The 14,437-nt window shown below is 48.4% G+C and overlaps 2 protein-coding genes and 1 long non-coding RNA gene across 11 annotated transcripts in view; 2 read left to right on the forward strand and 1 right to left on the reverse strand.

Moving 5' to 3' along the window:
• Nucleotides 1-2,219: 2,219 nt before the first annotated feature.
• ZBTB6 (zinc finger and BTB domain containing 6) lies at nucleotides 2,220-10,963 on the forward strand. Of its 3 annotated transcripts, XM_088665102.1 has the most exons (3): nucleotides 2,228-2,345; nucleotides 3,622-3,734; nucleotides 6,725-10,963. In XM_088665102.1, exon 3 carries the CDS (start codon nucleotides 6,735-6,737, stop codon nucleotides 8,019-8,021), a length of 1,287 nt encoding a protein of 428 aa, XP_088521228.1. In that variant the 5' UTR covers nucleotides 2,228-2,345; nucleotides 3,622-3,734; nucleotides 6,725-6,734; the 3' UTR covers nucleotides 8,022-10,963. The 3 variants fall into 3 exon arrangements, with proteins under 3 accessions (XP_034958359.1, XP_088521228.1, XP_088521227.1); XM_035102468.3 differs by lacking the exon at nucleotides 3,622-3,734 and having other exon boundaries at nucleotides 2,220-2,345; XM_088665101.1 differs by lacking the exons at nucleotides 2,228-2,345; nucleotides 3,622-3,734 and adding an exon at nucleotides 4,351-4,487.
• Nucleotides 6,660-12,074, reverse strand: LOC148686671 (uncharacterized). Its single transcript, XR_015948733.1, has 2 exons — nucleotides 11,522-12,074; nucleotides 6,660-8,517 (listed from the first exon to the last, which is right to left on the reverse strand). It is a non-coding gene; the product is annotated as an uncharacterized LOC148686671 (long non-coding RNA).
• The window catches only part of RC3H2 (ring finger and CCCH-type domains 2), a 47,693-nt gene continuing 45,321 nt past the window's right edge, over nucleotides 12,066-14,437 (forward strand). For 2 of the 7 annotated variants that reach the window (XM_088665098.1, XM_060270464.2), the window contains exon 1: nucleotides 12,066-12,191. The gene's annotated coding sequence lies outside the window, so the exon portion shown is untranslated. The remainder of the gene's footprint in view (nucleotides 12,192-14,437) is intronic. The other 5 variants (XM_088665094.1, XM_060270466.2, XM_035102466.3 and 2 more) reach the window with 4 other exon arrangements.

Genomic DNA, 14,437 nt, shown 5'->3' on the forward strand with positions numbered 1-14,437 from the left:
AACCACTAGTGCAGGGGGAGGGGAGGAGACCATACATGTGTCCATTTTAAATTCTTTTTATCTATCTATCTGTCTTTCTTACTGAAAGTTATACCTTGCCTTTTTGGACATTGATGTTCAAGGCAGCTTAGACAAAATCTAAAGATGCACATCTGTCCAAAATGTAAAATAATGTCGTCTTAGAAATAAAGAAAAAGGTCAGCAGGTTATAGGAGAGAGATCTGAAAGACTCGCCAGAATTTACAGCTCATCAAAGGCACTGGAATGTCAATAAGAACTTGCTGGATGAGGACAAAGGGGACCCATTCAGTCCAGCATCCTGTCACCATAGTGGTCAAACCTGTAAGCAGGATCTGAGCACAAGAGCCCTCTCCCCTCTTATGCTTTCCAGAAACCGGTACTTGGAATCATTCAAAAGTAAAAGAAGTACGGTATACATCTTAACTTCAGGTCATTTTCCATTCTGGCCTGCTGATTAGAAAGATCCTCTCTCAAAACAGAAGCAGTGTTGTCTTGGTATGATTAAGTGCAACCCCAAGGCCTTTAAAGCCCTAAATGGCCTCGGTCCAGTATACCTGAAGGAGCGTCTCCACCTCCATCATTCTGTCCGGACACTGAGGTCCAGCACCGAGGGCCTTCTGGCGGTTCCCTCGTTGCGAGAAGCCAAGTTGCAGGGAACTTGGCAGAGGGCCTTCTCGGTGGTGGCGCCTGCCCTGTGGAACACCCTCCCAACAGATGTCAAAAAGGAAAACAACTACCAGACTTTTAGGAGACATCTGAAGGCAGCCCTGTTCAGGGAGGCTTTTAATGTTTAATAGATTATTGTGTTTTATTTTTCTGTTGGAAGCCGCCCAGAGTGGCTGGGGAGACCCGGCCAGATGGGCGGGGTATAAATAATAAATAATTATTATCCAGGCAGGTGATGAGGAAATGGCACACCCATTAGTCTTTGGCAGCAAAGAAACCTCTTTGGATATGGTGAATATCAGGACTTAGCTGGTCGACCAAGGCCCTTACCATACAAAGAAACTTGCTTTGCATACTAGATTGCAAACCTCACAGATTCAGGATCACAGGCCTGCAAGGGACTCCCCAGGTATCATCCAGATTGACCCCCAAACCCGTAACAGTATTTTGGGGGAATAGGATTGGACTACAATCAGTCCCAGCATTATGCAATCCTGCTGGCTGAGGCTGATTGGAGCTTCCCTCCAAAATATTTGAAGGGCACAAGGCTAGATTAGGCAGACCTCCATCCCACCCAACAAAGCCTCTTTGTGGCACTTTTTGAAGCCCTTGGGTGCTATCTGGGGCTGGTGGGACCTGGGAGCCCAGCAGTGTTTGAAGGGCCAGAGTTTCCCCATCCCCAGCCTGCAAATTAGAGACCACCATAATATGAGGCAACAGTCTCATTCACTTAGACTAGTTTTCTTTCACAGGGAATGGCCCTGCTTAGGGTGTCGTTTTCCCCCCCGCCCCATTTAAATAAAGCTAGTTTTACATAGCATTCAGCTTTGTCGAATTATTAGCTAAATTGTTGCAAGCCACTCTGAGTATGCTGCATAGAGATCTTTTTTTAAAAAAAAATGTTAGGTAGTTTATTGATGAAATAGATAAATAAAATAAAGCATGAATCCCACAGTTATACTATTGATCATAAAAAGACCCCTGCTGGGTCAGACCAAAGAGCCCACCAAGCCCAGCATCCTGTTCTTAACCGTGGCTACCCAAATGCTCGTGGGGAGCCTGGAAGAGCCTTCTCCCTGCCCATGGTTCCCAGGAAGCAACTGGTATTTTGAAGCATTGCTGTCTCTGTCCATGGAGGCGGATAGATTAAATGATACAGAACCTAACACATACAATAAAATAATAACGAATACACTAGCAGCTGTCTGGATACTGGTAAGCATATATTTGGGGTGGGGGGGTGCATTTAAGTTCCATTCACAGGGGAATGGGATACAAATACATGAAAAGGGATAGAAATTCATAAGAAAATGTGGGAAGGAACTATATTACTGGAAAGAGACTGCAATGCTTGCGAAAAATTACATATCCAGAGCTGGAGTCAGTCAATGTCCTCTGGGATGGTCGTGGGTGTGTGTGCCTTTTGTTACCTCTTTCCTCCCTGCTGGTTGAAAAAGTTGCAGGAGCAGCCAATCAGGAACAAGGTGCCTGCATTTTGGGAGGCTGTGGGTCTGCTGATGTTTTTCCGGGTTAGAGTGGGAAAAGAGGTGATGCTCGAAGGGACTGCCGGAAGTTTATTCCTTCGCCTGAGCCATCTGCACCCTTGCCTGGGAAGCGTTCAGTCTGGGCCTCCTCCACACTCCTGACTACAGCAACCGGTGAGCAAGGAGCAGGGACTTGGGGGGGGGGGCGGTTGCATGTGTGGGGGGGAGGTGGCAGAGAGTGTAAGGCAGCCTCAGCTGGCAGGTCCCAGTGCTTTAAAGGGATGCCTAGAAGGAAGCGGGGAGCTGTCACGCCTGAAAGAGTTCCTGGAATAAGCTTGCATCTCCATCCTTGAAGGAAATGTTGGCATGGCACCTGTCAGGCAGGAGGCAGAGAGCAGGGCTGTTGTGCAGAAGAGGGGATTTTAAAGGGGTTGCTGATGCTGTTTTGTTTTGTTTTGTTTTGTTTTGTTTTTCCCTCTTCCCCATCCTGGCAAAATAAGCTGCACCTGCTGAAGCACATATTGCTGCAACGTTGCTCAGCCAGTGGTTCCCAAACCCTTTTGGTTCATCACCACCCCTAGTTCCGTGAACTCACCCCCAGTGCCCCCTATCCAAGCCTATGGAAAGCTCTTTGCATGACCCACTAAGGAAGATAATAGTACAACGAAGTTCAAAACAGTCACAATGAATTGTGCATTTATTGGAATGTCAATAGTCAATCAATTAGACAAAATTGATGAAATTGGTCCAGTTATACCAGCCCTTCAAAGTCTGATAGTCATTTACACCTCTAGCAGGCACCCTCCCCCACCCCGCTTAGAGGACTGGGGGAGTAAATGAACTGCACTTTCCTTTGATGTTGGTTAAATCAAAACATGGTGACTAATGTCCCAAGACCAGCACTTGGGATGGATCAGTTATGGGTGGGTGGGGACCACAAAGGGAGGGAACCTGGAGTGGTGAAAAGCACCAGAGGACTCCATCTCTATTGGCTGATATTCCTGTTTTCTTGAATGTTTTAAATATATAAGTTCAATGTATACTAACATACTACTAGGATATAATGCCCTTAACAGTTGGGGACCAGTTTACATGTGAGATTGCTTTATGTTATACATCCCCAACTGACTGCTTAAATCTGCAGAACTGGCACTGTTAAATATTGCCATTTCCTGATTTGAAATCTTTTAGTATGGCAGCACCTACACTGTGGAACTACTGAGTTTGTCTTTCGACAAGACTATAAAAGGTAAAGGGGCCCCTGACCATCAGGTCCAGTCGTGTCCAACTCTGGGGTTGCGGCACTCATCTCGCTCTATAGGCCGAGGGAGCCAGCATGACAAAGCTGCTTCTGGCGAAACCAGAGCAGCGCACGGAAATGCCGTTTACCTTCCCGCCGGAGCAGTCCCTATTTATCTACTTGCACTTTGATGTGCTTTCGAACTGCTAGGTGGGCAGGAGCTGGGACTGAGCAACGGGAGCTCACCCCGTCGCAGGGATTCGAACCGCCGACCTTCTGATCAGCAAGCCCTAGACTCTGTGATTTAACCCACAGCGCCTATGGTAAATGTCTAAAAGAACTTTTTCTTGGTTTTCCCTTATAATTTTATTGCTTTGTTCTCTTTGTAAAGTGCTTTGAGGGTTTTCTTTTATTGTTTTACAATCAAGGGATGTGTAGCCAAAGCAACAAGAGTCTTGCAACCAAAATACTCATTTGTGCATCCTTCTGCAAGAGACAGTTATGACTATTATGACTATGCCTCTGGAAACTGTTGCAAAGGCAGCAGGCAGAAGGTTTAGCCTTATATGGAGTGGAAATCCATGGATCTCACAATTATTCATGTATTTGATGAAGCGGACTGTAGTCTGAAAGCTTATGAATGTGTTAGGCTTTAGGGTGCCACAGGATTGCTTGTCATTTAATAAAATAAGAAGAGCCCCATTGTCTAGTCCTGCATCCTGTTTCCTGAGCCCACAGCAGGGCATGAACACAACAGCCCTCTCCTGCTCTTGACCCCCCCCCCCCTCAGTGACTGGTATCCCAGGGCATGTTCCCTCTGAACCTAAAGGCAGTGCATAGCCATCATGACTAGTAAAAAGAAAAAGGGAAAAAAGGTAAAGGACCCCTGGACAGTTAAGTCAAAGGCGACTATGGGGTGCGGCATTCATTTTGCTTCAGGCCAAGGGAGCCAGCATTTGTCCACAGACAGCTTTCCGAGTCATATGGCCAGCACGACTAAACTGCTTCTGGTGCAACGGGACACTGTGACGGAAACCAGAGCGCATGGAAACACCGTTTACCTTCCCGCCACAGCGGTAACTATTTACTTGCACTGGTATGCTTTTGAACTGCTAGCTCACCCCATCGAGCGAATTCGAACCACCAACCTTCTGATCAGCAAGCCCAAGAGGCTTAGCGGTTTAGACCACAGCGCCACTCATGTCCCACATCATGACTAGTAGCCAATGAGAGCCTACCTTTCTTTTTTGGCTTGAACCCTCTTGAGACCTTATGCCAGTGGTGGGTATGTACACTCTACCTCTCTCTCTCTCTCTCTCTCTCTCTCTCTCTCTCTCTCTCTCTCTCTCACACACACACACACACACACACACACACACGCACACGCACACGCACACACACACACATCTCTCCTCTTTCCACTGCAAGCACTGTTTCTACTGTATTTCGCTTTTGGCTGCCACTCCCAAAATTGGCGAGTTTTTGCTGCTAGAAACGTTCGCTTGGAGGCCTTACTAAGCCCCAAGGAGGAGAGTCAGCCACCACTCTTTTAAAGCCTTCTAAATATTATTACAATTAATTAACCACATTCTAAACTACCGTTTCAAAGAGCTTTACACACACAAGTTTAGAACAGTCAAAAACACAAAAGCAGCAAATACCGTGTTTCTCATATTTTAAGGCATCCCTACAAAATAAGGCATGGCAGGATTTTCCTGAGGTGGAAAAATATAAGGCATACCTCGAAAATAAGCCGTACCGGGTGGTGGAAGAAGGTCTGTGGCAAAGAAGGGTTGCTGCTGCCGCGTTAACCCCCGAGACCTGGCTGCAGCCTCAGCGCGCAGCGCGTGCAGCCCCAGGACCCGGCTGTAGCTTTTGCGCTCCGCGCGCGGACACCCGGGACCTGGCTGTAGCCTCAGCGCGCAGCCCCAGGACCCGGCTGCAGCCTTTGCACGCGGACACCCGGGACCCGGCTGCAGCCTCTGCCTGCCGCGCGCGCAGCCCCAGGACCCGGCTGCAGCCTCTGCCTGCCGCGCGCGCAGCCCCAGGACCCGGCTGCAGCCTCTGCCTGCCGCGCGCGCAGCCCCAGGACCCGGCTGCAGCCTCTGCCTGCCGCGCGCGCAGCCCCAGGACCCGGCTGCAGCCTCTGCCTGCCGCGCGCGCAGCCCCAGGACCCGGCTGCAGCTTCTGCCTGCCGCGCGCAAAGACCCGGTGGGAGCAGGTCTGTGGACTGTACAGGTACCGGTACCGGTACTTAATTAAAAAATAAGACATCCCTTGAAAATAAGGCATGCTGTGTTTTTTTCAGGAAAAAATTAATATAAGACATGACTTATAATATGAGAAACACGGTACATTTAAAACAAGACTAAAACCCTAACCAGTGGGCACTTGGGATAAAGACCCATTTATCCAGCTGCTAAAGCATGTCTGAATAAAAATGTATTTGACTGTTTCTGGAATGTGCACATAGTGGGTTATTGATTGTATCTCAACAGGAATACGCTTCCACAGGACAGGGGAAGCCGCGCTAAAAGCCCTGCTCCAAATTACTATGGAGTGAGCTTCTGAGGTCTCCGGACCTTACAGGACGAGCTCTCCTGCAGACTGTGGTGATCTAGTGGGTGTATAGAGGGACAAGGCTGTCTCTCAAGGAACCTGGTCCTGAGCTGCATAGGAACTTATATAGAATCATAGAGTTGGAAGAGACCACAAGGGCCATCCAGTCCAGCCCCCTGCCAAGCAGGAAACACCATCAAAGCATTCTTGACATATGCCTGTCAAGCCTCTGCTTAAAGACCTCCAAAGAAGGAGACTCCACCACACTCCTTGGCAGCAAATTCCACTGCCGAACAGCTCTTACTGTCAGGAAGTTCTTCCTAATGTTTAGGTGGAATCTTCTTTCTTGAAGTTTGAATCCATTGCTCTGTGTCAATCCATTGCTCCATGTCGGAGCTCCATTGCTCCGTGTATGTTAGTACCAACACCTTGAACTTGACCCAATAGCAGACAAGTGGGTGCCAGCACATCTAGCAGCAGGGAATTCCATAATTTTAACTCTGCATTGTGTGAAGATGTTGCTTGTTTTGCTTGTCATGAATCTTTCACCCTTCAGCTTCTTGGCAGGATCCCACTATTAGGCAGAGTGAGGCAGCTGCCTCAGGTCGCAAATATTGAAGGACCCACTAAACTAGGCCATTGCCCTCGGGGTGCAGTGGAGGATGTCCCAATAAGCTTGAACAACCTGCTGAGCTTTTGTATACAATGCACCTTTATTTTTCTTTTGTTTTCCCCACCCCACTCCCCCAAACAGAATCACCACCATGGCTGCTGACTCGGATGTGCTGCACTTCCAATTTGAGCAGCAAGGTGAAGCCATGCTGCAGAAGATGAACCTCCTGAGACAGCAGAACCTATTTTGCGATGTCTCCATATACATAAACGACACTGAGTTCCAAGGGCACAAAGTGATCTTCGCCGCTTGCTCCACGTTCATGCGGGACCAGTTCCTGCTCACCCAGTCCAAGCAGGTGCGAATCACCATCTTGCAGAGTGCCGAGGTAGGCCAGAAGCTGCTCCTCTCCTGCTACACAGGGGCTCTGGAGGTGAAGAAGAAGGAGCTTCTCAAGTACCTAACAGCAGCAAGTTACCTGCAGATGGTGCACATTGTGGAAAAGTGCACAGAGGCACTGTCCAGGTACCTGGAGATTGACGCTGCCGTGGAGGGCAGCAGGGCGAGCTCTGAGAAGTGTCACTCCTCCGAGACAGAGCTGGTATGCAATGGTGGCTGCCCTGATAAAGACTGTGAAATCATTGAGATTTCTGAAGACAGCCCTGTTAATTTAGAGGGTCATATAAAACGGGAAAAGGGGGACCTTCAACAGCTGCCCGTGCAGAGCTTGATGTCAGAAACAAAGAACGTCAAAAGCCCTGAGATCTCAGCTGTCAAGATAGGGTACAAGGACAACAAAATCTGCCTTATCCGAATGGATTCCATCAGCGATCCTAATGTGGAAGAGGACCAGTTTCCACAGCCGTGCACCTCCTCCGAATCAAGCTTGTACTTCCCCGAGACTCAGCACTCTTTGATCAATTCGACTGTGGAGAGCAGGGTCACAGAAGTGCCCAGGGAGCAGTTCCAAGACTTTGGCAGGGAGGATCCAGAAGGAGCTAATAGAACGGCCACAGGTGGGTTCCAGAGCCCAGGGGACTCTGCCTACTCGTGGCGGCACCAATGCCCCAAGTGCCCCAGGGGATTTCTCCACCTGGAGAACTACCTCCGCCACCTGAAGATGCACAAGCTGTTCCTGTGCCTGCAGTGCGGGAAGACGTTCACGCAGAAGAAGAACCTGAACCGGCACATTCGTGGGCACATGGGCATCCGTCCCTTCCAGTGCATGGTCTGCCTGAAGACGTTTACAGCCAAAAGCACTCTCCAGGACCACCTGAACATCCACAGTGGGGACCGGCCCTACAAGTGCCACTGCTGTGACATGGACTTCAAGCACAAGTCTGCCCTCAAGAAGCACCTGACGTCTGTACACGGGAGGAGCAGCATGGACAAAGCCACCTTTGACTCCATTACGGAAGTCAGAATAGACTACGACTAGTGGGAGGTGGAGAGGGTTTGTAGAGCAGGTTGGTGAAACCCCCATCCCACCAGGTGAGGGGTTTCCCACGTCACCCTGCAAGGCAGTTTCCCACAGACCACACCCACTTGCCCATTTGCCGAAGTCATTGGTTGACATCAGTGGATAGGTGGGAGCGCCTGGTACAATTCTGCAAGGTGCTGCTTTGCAAAGTAGACTCCCATACATCACAGGGAAGTGTTGACAAAAGTGGGACCATCCAACTATCTGCCAACAGCCATCAAAATGCACAGTTGGCCCGTGAAGTGGAGGGAGGTAAAGTTCTGGCCCACTGAGCCAAAAAAGTTCCCCATCCCTAGTGTGCAGTAAGGTCAGCTCCTTTGCAAGTATAGAGGTCAACCTCTCTTTTGGATCTCAACCCTACAAGATGGGTGTTAAGATGTAGCACAATATTTCCGCTGGTGATGTTCATGGAGACTTGTTGGAGAACCAGTTGCCCATTGGAGATGAGAACACCCTATACACAAACAGAAAATGGAACAAAATTAATCTTATTTTCTCTATCCCTTTCGGGGGGCGTGTGGGGTGAATAAAATAAATTTAGGGGACTTATTTTTGCACAGCACTTAGTTTTTTAGGTTGCTGATGGTAATGATGCCGTTGTTATTATTATTATTATTACTACTACTAGTAGTACTTTTTGCAAGAAGACTTGAGCCTAAATGTTGAAAGAGAAATTAACTCTTAGACTACTGGTGTTTTAGTGGAGGCAGCTGTGAATTAAATATTTAATGGGTTGTTACTGATTTCTCTCATGGTGAGAAAACTGCGCAGCTGCAAGGAATGCTTTTGGATTTTGTGTTTGCATGGACCGGAGACACCACTTTCATGCTTTATCTTTTGTTGTTTATCTTAAAAGAAGGTAACAACGTAATGTTTGTCTTAGAAGCTAGAACTTTTAACTGGGGAAGGCCAGTGGCAGTCAGGAGGACCAATCTGAAGCTCAAGGCTTCAAAGTGTGCTTGTAACCAGGTTAGCCAGTCTCAGTTGAAGATTCTGCTCCACTCCTTCTGGCTGAAACATCTGGACTGGTTCGGTGTGCATTGGTGCTGGCATGATTCACTCAGTGAACAGGTTAGGTCATCTCTATGATATACTGTATTCATTTTTCATGAATTTCCTAAGTGCTGTTTAATTCTTTGATGATGAAAATAGGCCTCAGAGATCTGGTATTCAAGGATAGGGGTGAAAAAGACCAGAAATTGATGGCACTGTTGTTTCTTTAGACCATTTGTTACTCTGGCTTACCTTGGTATGTGTCATAAAAAAGAAGGTATCTACAGCTTAAGTTCTCTCTCTTCCCCCTAAACCTGGTGGGCTACCACATGTTGGGAGCACCTGCAGCCAGTGAGGATGTTGTTAAATGGTGATTCTGGGTGTGGAGGGAACCCCCCCCCAATTTAGGGGAAGTTCAGTGGGCTACATCGGGGTAGATCATCTGACTTGCATGCAGAAGGTCCCAGGTTCAATCCCTGATGGCATCTCCAGGGAGGGCTGAGACACTTCCTGCCTGAAATCTTTTACAGCCGCTGCCAGTGTAGACAGTATTGAGCTGGATGAACCCATGGTCTGACTTCCTACAACAAAATTTTGCCCTACTGACAGGGTGGTTGAATATGCTGCAAAGCATAGTGCTGGTGGGACCCAAGTCACCCACAATCTTAATTTTATGAGAGGTAGCTTGGTGTCAGAGGTCTGGGCACTGAGTTTTTTAAAGTACAGTACATTATCTAACAATGCCCCAAGTTTCCAGCCAATCTGGTGCTATTTTGAGGCAGGTTTTGCTTTTGTACGGTGCATAGCTTTGCTGTGGGGTCCTCGATGCTTTATCCAACAGGAATCTGATGTAATGGCTGCTGTTACTGGTCAAGTTGGGTGATGGATGTGCTTGCAGAGGCATTGGCCTTGATCATGCCACTTTTGCCGTTATTAAGTGCCATGTCATTTCCCCCCCTGTTGTTGTTGAAGTTTGCCACCTTTGTTTCTAGCCAGCTCCATCTATCCTGACAAAATACAGTATACAGAGTTTATACAGTAACAGAGGTTGTGTACACATTACCAGCTTATAATATATACAAGTTGTTATTTTTTCAATTTGGTTTGAAGCTGGTTTGTGGGAAAATGCATCAAAGTACAGTACTTTGTAAGAAATAGCATGATGCACTCCTTCCTAAACCAGAAGTGGGAGCATACTGGAGATGCAAAATAAAATGTGTGTACACAGCCTTAAATTGACCTAGGCTTTCTGTGTCATATGATCTGTTGGTTTTGGCTTTTTGTAAAATTGGATGTCAACTTTCCGGTATGCTAATAATAAGCTATACAGAAAAGTCTGTATTTGAGTGGTGTCCTATTACCTGCTGTTTAAAGGCTTATATTCCTCTCTCCAGCCCATTGTAAAAGAGTTGTGTTAAGTGCTAATTTTCACAACTTGTCACTCATTGCCTGCTTTGTCTTCAGGGCATAATTATGGGAATGGCAGCTTTGATATCCTGTTTTCTTGGCTGACTTGCATTTCCAATCCCCCCTCCAAATGACTTGTAGTGAAAATAAAGTTTTCCCACAGCGGAATGACTTATTTCTGATGCTCTTGAATGAACTGAGATGTAGGCCAAAACATCTGGAGGGCCGCAGTTTGGGGATGCCGGGATGCCCGCTCCAGACCATTACAGGCCCATATAAGTTCAGCACAAACAGTTGGGCCTCGTAAGCATTTAAGGTCCCCAACCCTAATCTGTGAGTTGCCCTCTGATTGGATTTTATTCTGATCCTGATCTGATTTTAGGATGTATTTTAAATTGATTGTGTTTTTATATTAATGTGTTATACATTTGATGTTAGCCGTTCTGAGCCTGGTGTTGGTCGGGGAGGGCGGGACATAAATAAAAATTATTATTATTGTTGTTGTTGTTGTATGAACCCTTCCAACTTCAGGACCTCAGGGGTTACCCTCTTTTATTTCTCTCACTCCTCCCCACCTGCTTTAAATACAGAGGCCAATCCGCACCATTTAAAGCTCACAACTGCTCCCTCCCTAAACCTGGGAACTGTAGTTTTACCCTCACAGAAGCTACGGTTTTCAGCCATCTTAACATCCTGCTGTCCCCGGTTTTTTTTTTTGAGGGGGGTGGGAGTCATGTGCTTTAAACGTATGATGTGGGTGTTCCCCAAATCTTCTCCCTCTTCATTTCTATATTGCCACTCCGGACAGAATCCGTACAAATGTACGGGGAGAAACACTGAAGGATGAGGAGGTACCTGTAAATGCTTTTATCTTTTAAAAACAGCAGGGTGGCGAAGGAATACAGTATGATATTTATTTTCTTCATAAAGTCCCCGTTTCATTTTTTAGTGTATGTAAAACAGAGAGAACAATTATAACAACGGATGAAAAGCAAAGCTGTATTTTTATGACAGAAATGATAAACATTACTGAATTTATTCATTTATTTATATCCCACCTTTTTCTCCGAGAAGCTCAAGGTGGAATAAGACATGGTTCTCCTCTTCCTCACTTAATCCCCACAAAAATCTTACGAGGATTGTATAATTAAAAAACGAGTAGCAAACACAACGAAAGCGTTCAACGAAGAAAATTAAAACCAGCCACGACCCAGGGGTGGCTAGATGACCCTTGGCGTCCCCTTCCCGCTCTATCATTCTGGGATTGTACGAACATGCGCGAATTACAGGAAGCGTTGCCGCGGCGGAGGTCGCCTCACCCGCCCGCACCTTGGAGCGCCCGTTGGCCTCACTCTGCGCAGGGCGCACGCGCCTTGCAAAGCAGCTGGCAAACTGCAACGCAGAATGGGGAGCGGTCGGCGCTGCGGCATCTTATCGCCGCCCCCCCCCCGGGGGCGTCCCCTCTGGGCGCTTCATCTCTGTGGTCCGGCCCTTCTGACGCTTCTTCCTGTTCTCCCTTCCCAACCAGCGCGCCTCCGTCCACGTGACTTTGGTGAAGGTGGGCGGGGCCGCGCCTCCGAGGCGAACCCTCGCGAGAGGTGGGCCGGGCCCAATCTGGGCGGAGCTCCCGGCTGTCACCGCGATGAGGAGGCGCCGCCGCCGCCGCCGCTGGGCTGCTCCGGGGTGCGCCCCTGAGGGGGTGTGAGGAGATCCCGGGCCCTCCTGCAGGTAGGGGGCCCGGGAGGGCGGGGGCAGGGGCCTGATCGGCGGCTGCGAGGCGGAAGGCGGCCCCGCCCCCCTTCTGCCCTCTCACCCCGTGGGCCGAGGGGGTGGAATGGGGGAGGGGAGGGGGCGTGGTTCGTTCCCAGCGGGAGGGGGGCGACAGCGGCGGAGAAGGGAGACCCTCCACTTCCCTCTCCCCTATAGTGTGCGTGCCCCCCCCCCGGCTGCTGTGCGGGGAGGGGGCTTCCCTTTCAGTGTAGGTCATCATCCCCCCCCCCACTCAGAGCCCAAAGGGAAGAAAAGAGAATGGCGATTATTTGAGGGGGAGCGCTGGCAGGTGTTGTTTTTGATGCCATTTCCCTCTCCCTGCTTCTCCCTCCCCCCCGCTTCAAAAAAGTATTGGTAGTCAGTGGGGTTGGAAGAAAGAGAGAAGCCCCCCCTCCCCCAATGCACACACGTTGGGGCACAGGCTGGGCTCCCCACTAGCAGTCCCTCTCCGGAGCAAGGCTGCCCGCGGCTACGGGTCGTGGTCACTGGGTCAGGTGTCAGAGGGCTGATGGTTGCTGGTGGTGAGCTGGGCGAGGGCTGTTGTGCTCATGTGTCCTGCTTGCGGATGGGGTGGGGGAGCCCTTCTGGTTAGCTGCTGCGAGAAACAGGCAGCTGCACTATTTGGGCCTTTGGCAGGGGCCCTTTTTACGGGGCCCTTACGATTTTCTCCCCAGTATTGATAGCTGGGCTGCACAGGGGTGGGGTACCCTGGGGTGGGTGCCTCACACACACTAATTCCCCCCTCCTCCCTTGGGGCGAGAGTTTGCATAAGGGAAAGGGGGGCTTTCTCCCTCAAAAGAAGAGGGGTAGGGTATGTGTACACCTTTGAAACACACCACTTTGTTTCATTCCCCCCCCCCCAGGGCTAGCCTAAGATATTCTGCTGCCCAAGGCAGAGCAGCAGAGGATGTCCCTTCTCCCTAATACACACTGGATCTTGATGCATAGTACTCAAGACTGATGTAGCTGCCTTAGCACTCGCGGAAGAAATTCCCAAAATTGTTTCTCCCTCTTTCTAACAGTGAAAATGCAATAAACAAAATAAATAGCAATTTGTTGCCCTTTCCTGATACCCAGAAGCAGTTGCCTGAGTTGGCTGCCTTACTCTGCCTAATGGTAGGACAGGCCCTATGTTCCTATCCCCTATCCCTGTTCTGTCATCATCTTTTGCCTCCACTTTCAACTTTCCCTGGTTATTGGAAAGTTTGAGAAGAACTATGTGAGCACTCCCTGCCCCCAGATGATTAAATTGTTGGGTATGAGCTTTCATGTTGCGCAAAATGTATCTGCAGAATTCTGCAGTCAGAGCTCAGAATTTTTAAAAGTGTGAGGTTGCATGCCCAGCATGTTAATATGTTCGGGTCAAGTATATTCACACAAGCAGACAGTTAAGCCAGGTTGCTAAATGCCCCAAAGACTACTTTAGACATGATAACTTCTGTACATGGGAAATATTTATCAAAGAAACAGTACACAACACATGTCGCTGCTGCCCAGGCGATGTTTGTATTGTGTTTATGTCACATGTGATGATCTATGTGTGCATTGTATGCTGTTTCACACATGGAAGTGTTTTCCATGTGGGAATTCTGGTGTGTTCAGAGCAGCCCTTTAATTCTAGGCAAAAGGCACCACCATTTCCCTCCTTGTCTGCTTGCCCTCGTGAGTAAATCAGGGATGGAGAATCTGCAGCCCTCCTGGTGTCATTGGGCTCCAACTTGCATTGGTCCCAGCCAATGTGAGCAGTGCTCAGGGATGATGTGAGTTATAGTGGAACACCTTGGAGCCCCACAGGTTCCCCACCCCTGATTTCAAGCAACCTGTTCAAACTCTCAAAATTATTATTTCCAACAATGTACTCTGTATGCAGAGGTGGTTGCTTTAAAATTAGATAATTGCAAAACTTGTCACCCTAATGCCATTATTTTTATTATAGTTTCCTGCCACCACACTCTCCTCCTACTGAGCGTAGAAATATTTTTTATAAGCCTAAATGTGGTGGGGTTAGTTAGCTTGTGAATTAAAATTTGATTGTGCTCCTGTTCAAAGATGATAGAAGTGCTTTTCATCCTCATATCCTGTGGGAAATTTGAAGACAAAATGCTGATGGAAATGTATTGAAGCTCAGCTACGTGGTAGTCTGAACAAGGCTCAGTTTGTCTTTCCACTGCTTAGACTTTACAGCACAGAAAAATACAGCATGT

Source organism: Zootoca vivipara, chromosome Z2, assembly GCF_965207765.1.
Source record: "Zootoca vivipara chromosome Z2, rZooViv2.hap1.1, whole genome shotgun sequence".
In the NCBI taxonomy this organism is placed as follows: domain Eukaryota; kingdom Metazoa; phylum Chordata; class Lepidosauria; order Squamata; family Lacertidae; genus Zootoca; species Zootoca vivipara.

Excerpts from the sequence above, each read along its gene's own strand:
- ZBTB6 (XM_088665101.1), top strand. The coding sequence starts at position 4,456 with ATGGAAACACCGTTTACCTTCCCGCCACAGCG. Across the intron at positions 4,488-6,724 it reads TTTACCTTCCCGCCACAGCG|AATCACCACCATGGCTGCTG; the intron begins GTAACTATTTAC and ends TCCCCCAAACAG.